This window comes from Hemiscyllium ocellatum, chromosome 37, assembly GCF_020745735.1.
Source record: "Hemiscyllium ocellatum isolate sHemOce1 chromosome 37, sHemOce1.pat.X.cur, whole genome shotgun sequence".
NCBI lineage: Eukaryota > Metazoa > Chordata > Chondrichthyes > Orectolobiformes > Hemiscylliidae > Hemiscyllium > Hemiscyllium ocellatum.
In genome coordinates this window covers 2,454,038-2,468,972 of record NC_083437.1, presented here as the reverse complement: position 1 = coordinate 2,468,972, position 14,935 = coordinate 2,454,038, and the positions used below count along the sequence as shown (strand labels likewise).

The following is a 14,935-nucleotide window of genomic DNA, read 5'->3' as shown; positions in this document are numbered from 1 at the left end:
AGTAATATTTGTTTCACACATATGCCAGGCAATGACCATCTCCAAAAAGAGAAAATCTAACCATTGTTCCTTGGCACTCAATTGCATTGCCATCACTGAATTCCATTATCAACATCTTGGAGTTTACCTGAAAAATAAAATATTCTAGCCATATAAATATAGTGACTATAAAAACAGGTTTAGAGGTGAGTAACTCATCTCCTGACTCCCCAAAGCCTGTCCACCCCTGAAAAAGCACAAGTCAGGAATGTGTTGGAATATTCCACACTTGCTTAAATGAGTTTAGCTCCAACAGCAGTCAAAGCTTGACACCATTCAGGACAATATGTCCAGGTTGATTTCATCACATTCACAAACATACACTCGATCTCTGTCCAGTAGCAGCAATGTTTACCATCTATAAGATGCATTGCAGAAATTTGACCAAAGCTATTCAGCAACACTTTCCAAATCTATGGCCACATCCATTTAAAAGGACAAAGACAGCAGATACATGGAAATTCCATGTTTTGCAAGTTTCCCTCTAACTTCTAACCATCCAGACTTGGAAATGAATTGCTATTCCTTCCGTGTTAGGTAAAATCCTTGAATTCATTTCCTAATGGCATTGTGGATCTACCTTCTTCAGGGAAAGTTGGGATAGGCAATAAATATTGGCCAGGCCAGCTGCTGTATTGAAAACTTCTGCAAAAACTTCTAGCAATGTCCTTAGCTAACCTGTCTGGTTCTGTAAAAACACTGGCAATTTCCTAACATTGTGGAAACATGCCTAGGTGTGTCCCATTTATAAAGAGCAGAACAAATCCAATCCTGCCAATCATCTCTCAGTTAGCTGAGGCAAACTTTCCACCTACAATTAATGAACAATAATTCAATGTTTGAAAATTAAAATGAATAGAAATTTTCCTTTATGTTCGCAGAAGATTATCTCAGAGATGTATGTGATTGTTAAAGATGGAGATCATATGGGAACATGACTGCCATTCAACCTAAATATCCAAGCATTACGGAATTTCTTATAGATTCTAATCCAGGTGCCTATTCCCTCAGCAACAATGGTACACTTCTACTTTCTAATGGAGATCCTGAAACATTTCGCCTGCAGAAAGGCTGCCATGCTACTCAGTTCCTGTGCTCACCCTTCTAAACAATGATTAGAAGTAAATCCATGCATCCTATGTATTCTCAAAGAAATCTGTTGAAGATTTTTGCCTCAACTTAAAGAATATCCCAGGTACCAAATGGAGGTTGATTAAATGAGTGTAAAGCATTAAATGTTAATACGTTAGTCTATATCATGTACAATCTCTCACTTAGCTCTAAGTAATCCTTGAGCTGTATTCACCAACAGCACATTCCATTCTGTGTCCACGGAAACAATAAACATCAGCAAGATGGACATTCATGAAACCTCTCACTCTGATCCTGGTAGTGTTGACAGTACAGAATCCCCAGAGATACCTTCCTTCAAACCCTTTTCACAGTCTGTTGGATGCAAGAAACACTGAAACAATTCAATAGTACTTCCCAATCCGCATTCCCTTTCTTCCTACCTTTAGCCCTCCATTTTTCCAACTGTATAACATGCATGTGACACAGTCTTTGTTATATTGTCAGAGACAAGCTTTGTGCATTGAAAATTGGTTAACATTCAGAAGATAAAAGTCATGATTAATGCATTTTTTTCAGTTTTGAAAGACATAACCAATGGAGTGTCACAAGGATCTGTCCTCGGGACTTAATTATTTACAATCCATTTTTATGATTTCTCAGAGAAGATGTGGCGGATGGTGTAAGGTATCCAGATTTGCTGATAATACAGAAGATGGCAAGTTGTGATAAGGATCTAAGGAATCGGCATGGGGATATAGCTTGAATGAAAGGATGGTGTGGTGCTGGAAAAGCACAGTGACAGGCAGCATCCAAGGAGCAGGAGAGTTGACATTTCAAGCATAAGCTCTTCATTAGGAATGAGCCTCATTCCTGGTGAGCGTAGGTTTGAAACGCCAACTCTCCTGCTCCTTGGATGCTGCCAGACCTGCTATGCTTTTCCAGCACCACACTTTTCAACTGTGATCCCTGGCATCTGCAGTCCTCACTTTCTTCTGAGTGAATGGACAACAAATTAGCACATTGATGTAGGAAAACATGAAGTCATGCACTTTGGTCAGAAGAATCTAAGGTGAACTATTATTTATTTAAATGGAGAGTGACTCCAATGCTGTGCTATATGAAGAGATCTATGTGTTCTTATACATGAAAAACAGAAATTAGCATTCAGTTGTAGGAAGTAGTTAAGAAGGCACATGGAACTTTGGGTTTTGTTGATAAGAAGTAGGACTTTAAAATATGGAAGTCTTGTTATAAATGTACATAGAACATAGAACAGTACAACACAGTATAGGCCCTTCAGCCCTTGGTATTGAGCCAGCTTTTAATCCTACGCTAAGATCAAACTAACCTACATACCCTTCACTGTATTATCATCCATGTGCCTATCCAAAAGTCACTTAAGTGCCCCTAATGTACCTGACTCTACCACCATCACTGACAGTGCATTCCACACACCCACTGCTCTCTGTGTAAAGAACCTACCTCTGACATCTTCCCTAAATCTTCCTCCAATCACCTTAAAATTATGCCCCCTTGTGATAGCCATTTCTGCCCTGAAGAAAAGTGTCTGACTCTTCACTCTATCTATGTCTCTCATCATCTTGGACACCTCTACCATGTCACCTCTCATCCTTCTTCACTCCAGTGAGAAAAAACTTTAGCTCCCTCAATGGTTGTTCATAAGACATGTCTTCCGATCCAGGCAGCATCCCGACAAATCTCCTCTGCACCCTTCCAAATGCTTCCACATCTTTCCTTTAATGAGGAGACCAGAACTGAAGACAATATTCCAAGTGTCTAACCAGGGCTCTATACAGCTGCAGCATAACCTCACAGCTCTTAAACTCAACCCCCACCAATGAAAACCAACATATCCCATACGCCTTTTGAGGGATCAAATCCTGCCTTTAACCCTGTATTCAAATTTAACCTTCAAAACATGAATCACTTTACACTTTTCCACGTTGAACTTCATCTGCCACTTATCAGCTGAGCTCTGCATCCTATCTGTGTCCTGGTGCAACTTACAACAGTCCTTTACACTATCCACCACTCCACCAACCTTTATGTCATTGGCAAACTTATTAACCCATCCTCCACTTCCTCATCCAAGTCATTTATAAAAAAAGTCACAGAGAGTAGAGGTCCCAGAACAGATCCCCGCAGAACACCACTCGTCACCAAGCACCAGGCTAAACATAGTCCATCTACTACCACCCTCTGTCTTCCATAAAACACTCAATTCTGTATACAGACAGCCAAATTTCCCTGTATCCCATGCCTCCTTACTTTCTGAATGAGCTTATCATGAAGAACCTTATGAAAGGCTTTGCTGAAACCTATGTGCATCACATCCATTGCTCTACCTTCATCAATGTGTTTTGTCACATTCTCAAAGAATTCAATAAGGCTTGTGAGGTATGACCTACCCTTCACAAAGCCATGCTGTCTATCTGTAATCAAACAATGGTTTTCCAAGTAATCATAAATCCTATCTCTCGAATCATCTCCGATACTTTGCCCACCACAGATGTAAGACTGACTGGTCTGAAGTTCCCAGGTTGTCCCTATTGCCTTTCTTGAACAAGGGAATAACATTTGCAATCCTCCAATCATCTGGCACTACAGTGGACAGTGAGGACACAAAGATCATCACCAAAGGCACAGCAATCTCTTCCCTCACTTCCTAAAGCAATGTTGTTTATATCCCATCTGGCCGAGGGGACATATCTATCCTTATTTTTTTCAAACTTTTCAGCACATCATCCTTCTTACAATGACCTGTTCTCGCATGCTTTCCTTGCAATCGTCAATGTCCCTTTCAGTAGTGAATACTGAAGCAAAGTATTCATTAAGGACCTCCCCCATCTCTTCCAACTCCAGATGCAAGTTCCTTCTACTACCCTCACTCTACCATCTTCTTCTTCCTCACATAAGTGTAGAATGTCTTAATCCTATCCACTAAAGCTTTTTCATGCCTCCTTCTGGCTCTCCTAAATCCATTCTTCAGTTCCTTCCTGGCTACCTTGTAACCCTCTAGACTTCTGTCTGACCCTTGCCTCCTCAACTTTAACTGAAAATGTGTTGCTGGAAAAGCATAGCAGGTCAGGCAGCATCCAAGGAGCAGGAGAATCGGCGTTTTGGGCATGAGCCCTTCTTCAGGAATGAGGAGAGTGTGCCAAGCAGGCTTAGATAAAAGGTAGGGAGGAGGGACTTTGGGGAGGGGCATTGGAAATGCAATAGGTGGAACGAGGTTAAGGTGAGGGTGATAGGCCGGAGCAGGGATGGGGCGGAGAGGTCAGGAAGAAGATTGCAGGTTAGGAAGGTGGTACTGAGTTCGAGGGTTGGGACTGAGACAAGGTGGGGGGAGGGGAATGAGGAAACTGGAGAAATCTGAGTTCATCCCTTGTGATTGGAGGGTTCCCAGGCGGAAGATGAGGCGCTCTTCCTCCAGGCGTCGTGTTGCAATGGTCTGGCAATGGAGGAGTCCAAGGACCTGCATGTCCTTGGTGGAGTGGGAGGGGGTGTTGAAGTGTTGAGTCACGGGGTGGTTGGGTTAGTTGGTCCGGGTGTCCCAGAGGTGTTCTCTGAAATGTTCTGCAAGTAGGTGGCCTGTCTCCCCAATATAGAGGAGGCCACATTGGATGCAGCAGATGCAGTAAATGATGTGTGTGGAGATGCAGGTGAATTTGTGGTGGATATGGAAGGATCCCTTTGGGACCTTGGAGGAAGTAAGGAGGGAGGTGTGGGCACAAGTTTTACATTTCTTGTGGTTGCAGGGGAAGGTGCCGGGAGTGGAGGTTGGGTTGGTGGGGGTTGTGGACCTGACAAGGGAGTCACGGAGGGAGTGGTCTTTTTGGAATGCTGATAGGGGTGGGGAGAGAAATAGATCCCTAGTGGTGGGGTCCGTTTGGAGGTGGCGGAAATGACGGTAGAGATACGATGTATATGGAGGTTGGTGGGGTGGTATTTGAGGACCAGTGGGGTTCTGTCCTGGTGGCGATTGGAGGAGCGGGGCTCAAGGGCGGAGGAGCGGGAAGTGGAAGAGATGCGGTGGAGAGTGTCATCGATCACATCTAGAGGGAAATTGCGGTCTTTGAAGAAGGAGGCCATCTGGGTTGTTGGTCCTCCTGGGAGCAGATGCGGTGGAGATGAAGGAATTGGAAGTATGGGGTGGCATTTTTACAGGGGGCAGGGTGGGAGGAGGTGTAGTCTAGGTAGCTGTGGGAGTCGGGCAGTTTATAGTGAATGTCCGTGTTGATTCGGTAGCCCAAGATAGAAATGGAGAGGTCTAGGAAGGGGAGAGAGGAGTCTGAGATGGACTAGGTAAATTTGAGGTCGGGTTGGATCCTCAACCTTAAATAAGCTTCCTGCTTCCTCTTGACTAGATGTTCTACATCCCTTGTCACCCAAGATTTCTTCACCCTACCATCCCTTCCTGACCTCAGTGGGACAAACCTACCCAGCACTATCAACAAGCACTCCATGCACATTTCTGCTGTACATTTCCCTGAGAACATCTGTTCCTAATTTTGGTGCTCAAGTTAAGACCATAAGACCTAAGACCATGAGACATAGGAGTGGAAGTAAGGCCATTCGGCCCATCGAGTTCACTCCACTATTCAATCATGACTGATGGGCATTTCAACTCCACTTACCAGCATTCTCCCCGTAGCCCTTAATTCCTCGTGACATCAAGTTCCTGCCTAATAGCATAGCAAATCTCCCTCCCCCCAATTAAATGCTTTCCCATACCGTCTGCGCCTATCCCTCTCCATGACTATAGTAAAGATCAGGGAGTTGTGGTCACTATCACTGAAGTGCTCTCTCACTGAGAGATCTGACACTTAGCCCCTATTTCGTTGCCAAACACCATATCCAAAATGGTCTCCCTTCTAGTAGGAGGGATTTATTAGGCTTATGCCTGGGGTGAAGGGTTGACTTATTAAGAATAGCTGAATAGTGTTATTCTGGAAGAATCAAGGGTGATCTTATTGAAACATACAAGATTCTGAGAGAGTTTGATAGGATAGATGTTGAGAAGATATTTCCACGCATGGGGAAATCTTGAATTAGAGGACACAGTTGCATAGTAAAGAGACACTCATTTAAAACTGAGATGCAAAAGATACACTTTGTTGATTGATTGATTTCTTCTTGGCATATATACTGAGATACAGTGAAAAGTGGTGTTTTGCATGCTATACAGGCAGATCGTAACATACAAAGTGCATCAGGGTAGCAGAACAGAGTGCAGAATACAGTGTTACAGCCATAGAGAAGGTGCAGAGAAAGAGAGATCAGAAGTAATATTTGAGGGGTCCTTTTGAAAGTCTGTTAACAGTGGGGAAGAAGTTGTTTGTGTATTCAAACTTTTATATCTTATGCCTGACGGAAGAGAGTGGAAGAGAGCATAAGCGGGATTTGATTATGTTGGTTTCTTTCCCGAGGTAGCAGGAAGTATAGATGGAGTCGATGGCTGAAAGTCTGGTTTGAGTGATGGACCATGCTGTGTTTATGATTGTCCATCATTTCTTGTAGTCTTGAGCAGAGCAGTTGCCATACGATGCTATGATGCATCCAGATGGAATGCTTTCTATGATGCATCTATAAAAATGGGTAAGAGTCCTTGTGGGCATGCTGAATTTCCTTAGCCTCTTGAGGAAGGAGAGACATTATTGTGCTCTTACAGAAGCTAGTGAAGCTGCAAAACTGTAAAGACCACTGATCCAACCCCATTTGTTTTTGTTGTGGTTCTGCTCGCCGAGCTGGAAGTTTTTGCTGCAAACGTTTCGTTCCCTGGCTAGGGAACATCATCAGTGCTGTTGGAGACTCGTGTGAAGCGCTGCTTTGATGTTTCTTCCGGTATTTATATTGGTTTGTTCTTGCCGCTTCCGGGTGTCAGTTTCAGCTGCAGTGGTTTGTATATGGTGTCCAGGTCAATGTGTCTGTTGATGGAGTTTGGGGATGAATGCCATTCTTCTAGGAATTCTCTGGCTGTTCTCTGTCTGGCTTGTCCTATGATAGTGGTGTTTTCCCAGTCAAATTCATGTTGCTGGTTGTCTGAGTGTATGGCTACTAGAGATAGCTGGTCGTGTCGTTTAGTGGCTAGCTGATGTTCATGGATGCGGATTGTTAGCTGTCTTCCTGTTTGTCCTATATAGTGTTTTGTGCAGTCCTTGCATGGTATTTTGTAAACTACGTTAGTTTGGCTCATGCTGGGTATTGGGTCCTTTGTTCTAGTGAGTTGTTGTCTGAGCGTGGATGTTGGCTTGTGTGCTGTTATGAGTCCTAAGGGTCGCAGTAGTCTGGCTGTCAGTTCTGAGACGCTCCTGACGTATGGTAGAGTGGTTAGTCCTTTTTAGTTGTGGCACAACCAAAAGGACTAACCACTCTACCACATGTCAGGAGCGTCTCAGAACTGACAGCCAGACTACTGCGACCCTTAGGACTCATAACAGCACACAAGCCAACATCCACGCTCAGACAACAACTCACTAGAACAAAGGACCCAATACCCAGCATGAGCCAAACTAACGTAGTTTACAAAATACCATGCAAGGACTGCACAAAACACTATATAGGACAAACAGGAAGACAGCTAACAATCCGCATCCATGAACATCAGCTAGCCACAAAACGACACGACCAGCTATCTCTAGTAGCCATACACTCAGACAACCAGCAACATGAATTTGACTGGGAAAACACCACTATCATAGGACAAGCCAGACAGAGAACAGCCAGAGAATTCCTAGAAGCATGGCATTCATCCCCAAACTCCATCAACAGACACATTGACCTGGACACCATATACAAACCACTACAGCTGAAACTGACACCCGGAAACGGCAAGAACATCCACCAACAGACACATCGACCTGGACCCCACATACAAATCACTGCAGCTGAAACTGACACCCGGAAGCGGCAAGAACAAACCAATATAAATACCGGAAGAAACATCAAAGCAGCGCTTCACACGAGTCTCCAACAGCACTGATGATGTTCCCTAGCCAGGGAACGAAACGTTTGCAGCAAAAACTTCCAGCTCGGCGAGCAGAACCACAACAACGGATACCCGAGCTACAAATCTTCAATCAGATTTTAAACCATTTGTTTTTTTATATACCCTTTGCTTCTTAACCGTTTATCCCTAATGCACCCTCAGGAGCCACATAGTCATTTCTTGGAACCTAATGATACCATATTCAAGGAAACCAGTTAACTGTGTTTCACAGCATTCCCCAGTTCACTCTGGTCTCAAAGGAGACATAGCTCAAAAACAAACTGCAGGCTTTTCCCAAAGCACAAAGCCTTAGCCTTTTGTAAAGATTAACAACCATCACATGATTCAGAGCTGAAAGGTGGCATTGCAAAGCACAGCAGGTCAAGCAGCATCTGAGGAGCAGGAGAGGCGACATGTTGGGCATAAGCCCTTCATCAGGAATGTGGAGAGCAGGGTAAGCGGGCTGAGAGATAAATAGAAGGATGGGGACGTTAGCTGGGAAGGCGATAGGTAGATACAGGTGGGGGTGTAATTGCAATTGGTCGGTGGAGAGGAGGGTGGAGCGGATATGTGGGAGGGTAGATGCACAGGGAGGATAGGTCAAGAGGGCAGTGTCGAATTGGAAGGTTGGATTTGGGATGACATGGAAGGAGAGGAGATTTAGAAACTGCTGAAGTCTGTGTTGATGCCATGTGATTGAAGGGTCACAATATGGAAGATGAAGTGTTCTTCATCTAGTCGCTGGCTGGCTTGGAATTGGCAGTGGAGGAGACCTTGGACTTGATGCTTTGGAGAGGGTCCAGAGGAGATTTACCAGGATATTGCCTGGAATGGAGAATAGGTCGTACGAGGATAGGTTGAGAATGCTTGGCATTTTCTCATTGGAACGGTGAAGGATGAGGGGTGACTTGATAAAGGTTTATAAGATGTTCAGGGGAATAGATAGAGTAGACAGTCAGAGACTTTTTCCCTGGGTACAACAGAGTGTTACAAGAGGACATAAATTTAAGGTGAAGGGTGGAAGGTACAGGGGGATGTCAGGGGTAGCTTCTTTACCCAGAGAGTGGTGGGGGCATGGAATGCGCTGCCTGTGGGAGTGGCAGAGTCAGAATCATTGGTGATCTTTAAGCGGCAATTGGATAGGTACATGGATAGGTGCTTAAGCTAGGACAAATGTTCGGCACAACATCGTGGGCCGAAGGGCCTGTTCTGTGCTGGATTGTTCTATGTTCTATGATGCAGTGCAATTTCCCTACTTTTTTTACCGAGTAAATCTATTTATATCACTTAGAGTCATAGAGATGTACAAATAGACCCTTCAGTCCAACCTGTCCATGCCAACCAGATATCCCAACCCAATCTAGACCCACCTGCCAGCGCCCGGCCCATATCCCTCCAAACCCCTCCTATTCGTATACCCATCCAAATGCCTCTTAAATGTTGCAATTGTACCAGCCGCCACCACATCCTCTGGCAGTTCACTCCATATACATACCACCCTTTGCATGAAAAAGTTGCCCCTTAGGTCTGTTTTACATCTTTCCCTCTCACCTTAAACCTATGCCCTCTAGTTCTGGACTCCCCGATCCCAGGGAAAAGGCTTTGCCTATTTACCCTATCTATGCCCCTCATAATTTTGTAAACCTCTATAACGTCACCCCTCAGCCTCCAACGCTCCAGGGAAAACAGCCCCAGCATGTACAGCCTCTCCCTGTAGCTCAGATCCTCCAACCCTGGCAACATCGTTGTAAATCTTTTCTGAACCCTTTCAAGTTTCACAACATCTTTCCAATAGGAAGGAGACCAGAATTGCACGCAATATTCCAACAGTGGCCTAACCAATGTCCTGTACAGCCGTAACATGACCTCCTGACTCCTGCATTCAATTCTCTGACCAATAAAGGAAAGCATACCAAACGCCTTGTTCACTATCCTATCTACCTGCGACTCCAATTTCAAGGAGCTATGAACCTGCACTGCAAGGTCTCTTATTTCAGCAACACTCCCTAGGCCCTTACCATCAGGTGTATAAGTTCTGCTAAGATTTGCTTTCCCAAAATGCAGCACCTCGTATTTATCTGAATTAAATTTGAGGTTGTGCTTTTGAACTATTCTAAATATGCACTGCAAATTTTAAAGTCAGGGTAACATTTCCTCAGGTCTTATCACCTTTCTAACTTAGAAATATGACCTCACTGATTACATTGGGACTTAATACTTTTTTCTATAGATTTCTTCATCCGATTGTTGTGATTTTAATGTACAGCAAATTTTCAATTATCCTAAAGTTCCTGGCATGTGTAAAATCCTATTATTCACTTCAGAATATTCACATAGGTCAATATTCTCTTCACAGTGACACCTGGTATGAAGATCTATATTGATCCATTCACTTATGAAGATCCCAATGAGGCTGTGAGGGAATTTGCCAAAGAGATTGACATATCCACTGTGAAGATTGAACAGGTCATTGGTGCAGGTATGTCTGTTCATGCAGTTACTTTGTGTTTCTGAAACAAAATAATAATATTTCCTGTATTTAGTCAGATTACGATAACCTAAATTGCAGAAATAACCCAGTTTTGATAGTAAGTGAAACAGAAAACATTGAAGGCAATCAGCAGTATCTGGAGAGCAAAATATGATATTAAGGTTTCTGGCTATGACTTTTTATCAGCCCTGTAAAATATTAGATTTTTATTAGCTTTTAAACAAGGGCTAATCAAGGACAAGTACATTGAGCCTCAAAAGGTAGATGCACAAGCTTTTAGGGCACTGCCCTTTTGTCAAGTGAAGTAAGAAAAGCACCCAGAGAGATCAAAATGTCATGCAAGAGCTATGAATGGAGTGTCAACAGGTCAAAGTTTAAGAGTGTCAGACAGTGAGTAAAGTGTCAACAGCGGAATAACAAGTGAAGGAATGACCTGTAATCTGATTAATTGAGGCAGAGGGGTAATTACAAAGAATTAAAAATAAGATGGTGCTGATGGCAAACCAAATGACTGCAATTACATGTTTGGAATAAGAGTCGCATAGGAGAAAGTGAGGACTGCAGATGCTGGAGATCAGAGCTGAAAAATGTGTTGCTGGAAAAGCGCAGCAGGTCAGGCATTCCTGAAGAAGGGCTTATGCCCGAAACGTCGATTCTCCTGCTCCTTTGATGCTGCCTGACCTGCTGCACTTTTCCAGCAACACATTTTTAAGATAAGAGTCGCATGCCAAGGGTCTAACCAAACTAACAAGTAATCCAAGACTGAACAAACTAATTAAGGTAGAGAGATCATAATAAGTATCAAGGTCATGGTATCAAAACAGGACAGTAAGGAAGATTTTACAGAACTGTACATTGGGGTCACATGTAGCACGATATGAACCCAAGATCATGTTTGAGGCTATCTTCATGGGTACAGAACCTGGCTATCAGTTTCTGCATTGTGTATCTCGAAGGCTGCCTTGGAAGACACTTATCTGAAGATCAGAGGCTGAATGTCCTTGACTGTTGAAGTGTTCCCTGACTGGGCAGTGATCAAGTTATCCCAATGACCCATGTACCCCAACGTAGAACTGAAGGACAGCCTATTTGGTACCATTATTCAAGAAAGGAGCAAGAGATAAACCAGGAAACTATATGTTGGTTTTATCCAGGGAGGTCCTGTCTGACCAACATGACTGAATTTTTTGAAGAGGTGACCAGGTATGTAAATTAGGGCAATGCTTTTCTTGTAATCTAGTAGGATTTCAGCAAGGCTTTTGATAAGGTCATGTGGGTGACTGATGGCAAAGATAAGAGCCTGTGAGATCCAAGGAAACTTGGCATATTGGTTGAGTGGTAGGAAAAAGTGAAGACTGCATATGCTGGAGATCAGAGTCAAGAATGTGGTGCTAGAAAAGCACAGCAGGTGAGGAGCAGGAGAATTGACATTTCGGCCATAAGCCCTTCATTAGGAACGAGGCTTGTGGGCCAGAGGGGCTAAGAGATAAATGGGAAACAGAGTTGACAGTTGAGGGCTATTTTTTCCAATACGATGCCTGTATTCAGTGGAGTCCCACAGGGGTCAGTGTTGGGTCCCTTGTTGATTGTAGTTTAAATACATAATTTAGACTTGAATGCAACAGGGTTGATCAGTAAGTTCACAAATAATACAAAAATTGATGGGGTGATAAATGATGAAAGGAATAGCCGAGACAACAAGAGGATATAGATGTGCTGGTCAGATGCAAAATCAGACATTGTTGGAAAAACTCAGCAGGTCAGGCAGCATCTGTGGAAAGAAAGCAAAGTTAACATTTTGGGTCCAATGATCGTTCTGCACAACTGATAGCAGCCAGGAAAAGATTGCTATAAATGGTAAAGAAGGGAAGGGGGAGGGTAAGGAATGTATGGTAGAAGATGGAGCCCAGAGAGAGACAGAAACAGTTGGGCATACAAAGGAATGGGTAAAGGTCAGCCTGGGAGAATGAATAGCTGCTAATGGGGATCATTAGTGGCTGACAATGGGTTGGAAGAGATAAGAGCCCATGTGATGGCAAGGCCTGGCGTATGAGGACTTGCGTAAGGACGTGAGAGAAGGTACCTATGCTCGGAAATTATTGAAGTCGATATTGAGTACAGAAGACGACAGGATTCCCAAGTGGAAAATGAAGTACTGTTCTTCCAGCTAGTGCTGAGCTTTGCTAGAGCTCTGTAGCAAACCCAAGATAGAGACGTTGATTAGGGAACATGGCAGTGTGTCGAAATGACAACCGGAAGCTCAGGGTCATTTTTGCAGATAGAGCATAGGTTTCTGCAGCGTGGTCGGCCAGTCTGCACGTTGTCTCCCCATTGTAAAGGAGACCACGTTGTGAGCAACAAATACAGTAGATTAGATTGAGTAAGTGCAGGTAAATTGCTGCTTCACCTGGAAAGTGTGCCTCGGACCTTGGATAGGGGATCGCTTGATTTAGCTGTTGCTGCTACTCCAGAACACAAAATAGGACGGAGTGTTTGGATCTAACTTCAAGCACATCAGATAAAGGGGTGACAATGAAAAGAGGGAAGATAAATACTGGACTGAAGGTGTTGTATCTGACTGCACACAATATATGAAATAAGGTAAATGAGCTTGTGGTGCAGATTGATATTGGCAGTTATGATGTGTTAGGCATCATGGAGACGTGGCTACAAGGGGTTAAGGACTGGAAACTAAATATCAAGGATATACATCCTATCGAAGAGAGGCAGGTGGGCTGGGGGTGTGGGGTTGCCTTATTAGTAAGAAATGGAATTTAATCAACAGCAAGAAACCACATAGGATCAGATGATGTGGAATCTGTGGAATTAGAGTTGAAGAACCATAAAGGCACAATAAACCATAATGGGAGTTAGGTACAGGCCTAGAAGCTGTAATCAGGATAAGCGACATAAGATACACTTGGAGATAGAAAAGGCAAGGTTACAGGGAACATGGGGAATTTCAATTTGCAGATGGACTGGGAAAATCAGGTTGGTAGTGGATTGCAAAAAAGCAAATTAGTGGAATGTCTACAGATGGCTTTTTGGAGCAGCTTGTAGTGGAGCCCAGTAGGAAACAGACGGTTCTGGATTGAGTGATGAGTAATGAGGCAGACTTGATAAGGGATCTGAAGGTGTAGGAACCCTTAGGAGTCAGTGACCATAACATGATTGAATTTGCTGTGCAATTTGAGAGGGAGAAGGTGGAATCAGATATAACCATACTATAGTTTAATAAAGGTAACTGCAGAGGCATGAGGGATGAACTGGCTAGAATTGACTGGGAGAGGAGCCTAGCAGGAAAGACAATGGAACAGCAATGGCAAGGGTTTCTGGGATTAATTCAGGGGAGACAACGAAAATTCATCCCTAGGAAAAGAAGCACACTAAAGAGAGGATGAGACATCCATGGCTGACAAGAGAAGTCAGGGATAGGGTAAAATCAACAGAGAAAAGCATATAATGTGGAGAAGGGCAGGGGAAAGCCAGAGGATTGGAAAGCCTACAAAGACCACCAAGAACAACTCAAAAAAAGGAGGGAGAAGATTAAACATGGAGGTAAGCTAACCAGTGACATAAAAGAAGATTGCAACAGTTTCTTTAGATAAAGACTAAAGGAGAAGCAAAAGTGGACATTGGGCTACTGAAAAATAACACTGGAATGGGGAACAAAGAGATGATGGAAGAACTGAACAATACTTTCCGTTAGTCTTCACAGTGGAATATATGAGTAACATTCAAAAGCTTCAAGAGAATCAGGGTGCAGAGGTAGGTATGGCGGCCATCACCAAGGAGAAAGTACTAGAAAAACTGAAAGGTCTGAACGTGGATAAATCGGGTGAACTAGATGGTTCACACCCCAGAGTTCTGAAGGAGATAACTAAAGAGATAGTGGAGGCACTAATGTTGATCTTTCAGAAATCACTGCAGTCAGGGAGGGTCTCAGAGGACTAGAAATTAACTAATGTCACCCCCTTACTTAAGACGGGAGTGAGGCAAAAGATGGGAAATTACAGGCCAATTAGCCTGACCTCGGTCATTGGTAAGACTTTGAAGTCAGTTGTGAAGGATGAGATTTCTGAATACTTGGAAGTGCCTGGTTTCATCAATGGGAGGTCATGCCTGACAGATCTGCTAGAATTATTTGATGAGGTGATGAGCAGGTTAGTCTAAGGATGCTATCTCCTTGGGTTTCCAGAAGGTCTTTGACAAGGTGCCATAGAGGAGGCTGCTGAGTAAGATAAGAGCTCATGGTATTAGAAACAAGATACTAACATGGATGGAAGATTGGCTGTCTGGCAGAAAGCAGAGAGTGGGGATAA

At 43.6% G+C, this 14,935-nt stretch overlaps 1 protein-coding gene across 1 annotated transcript in view; it reads left to right on the top strand.

Moving 5' to 3' along the window:
* LOC132833749 (ephrin type-B receptor 2) overlaps positions 1-14,935 on the top strand; it is a 336,527-nt gene that overhangs the window by 260,410 nt on the left and 61,182 nt on the right. The window contains exon 10 of the mRNA XM_060852277.1: positions 10,479-10,601. Within this exon, the coding sequence (XP_060708260.1) occupies positions 10,479-10,601 (123 nt within the window). The remainder of the gene's footprint in view (positions 1-10,478; positions 10,602-14,935) is intronic.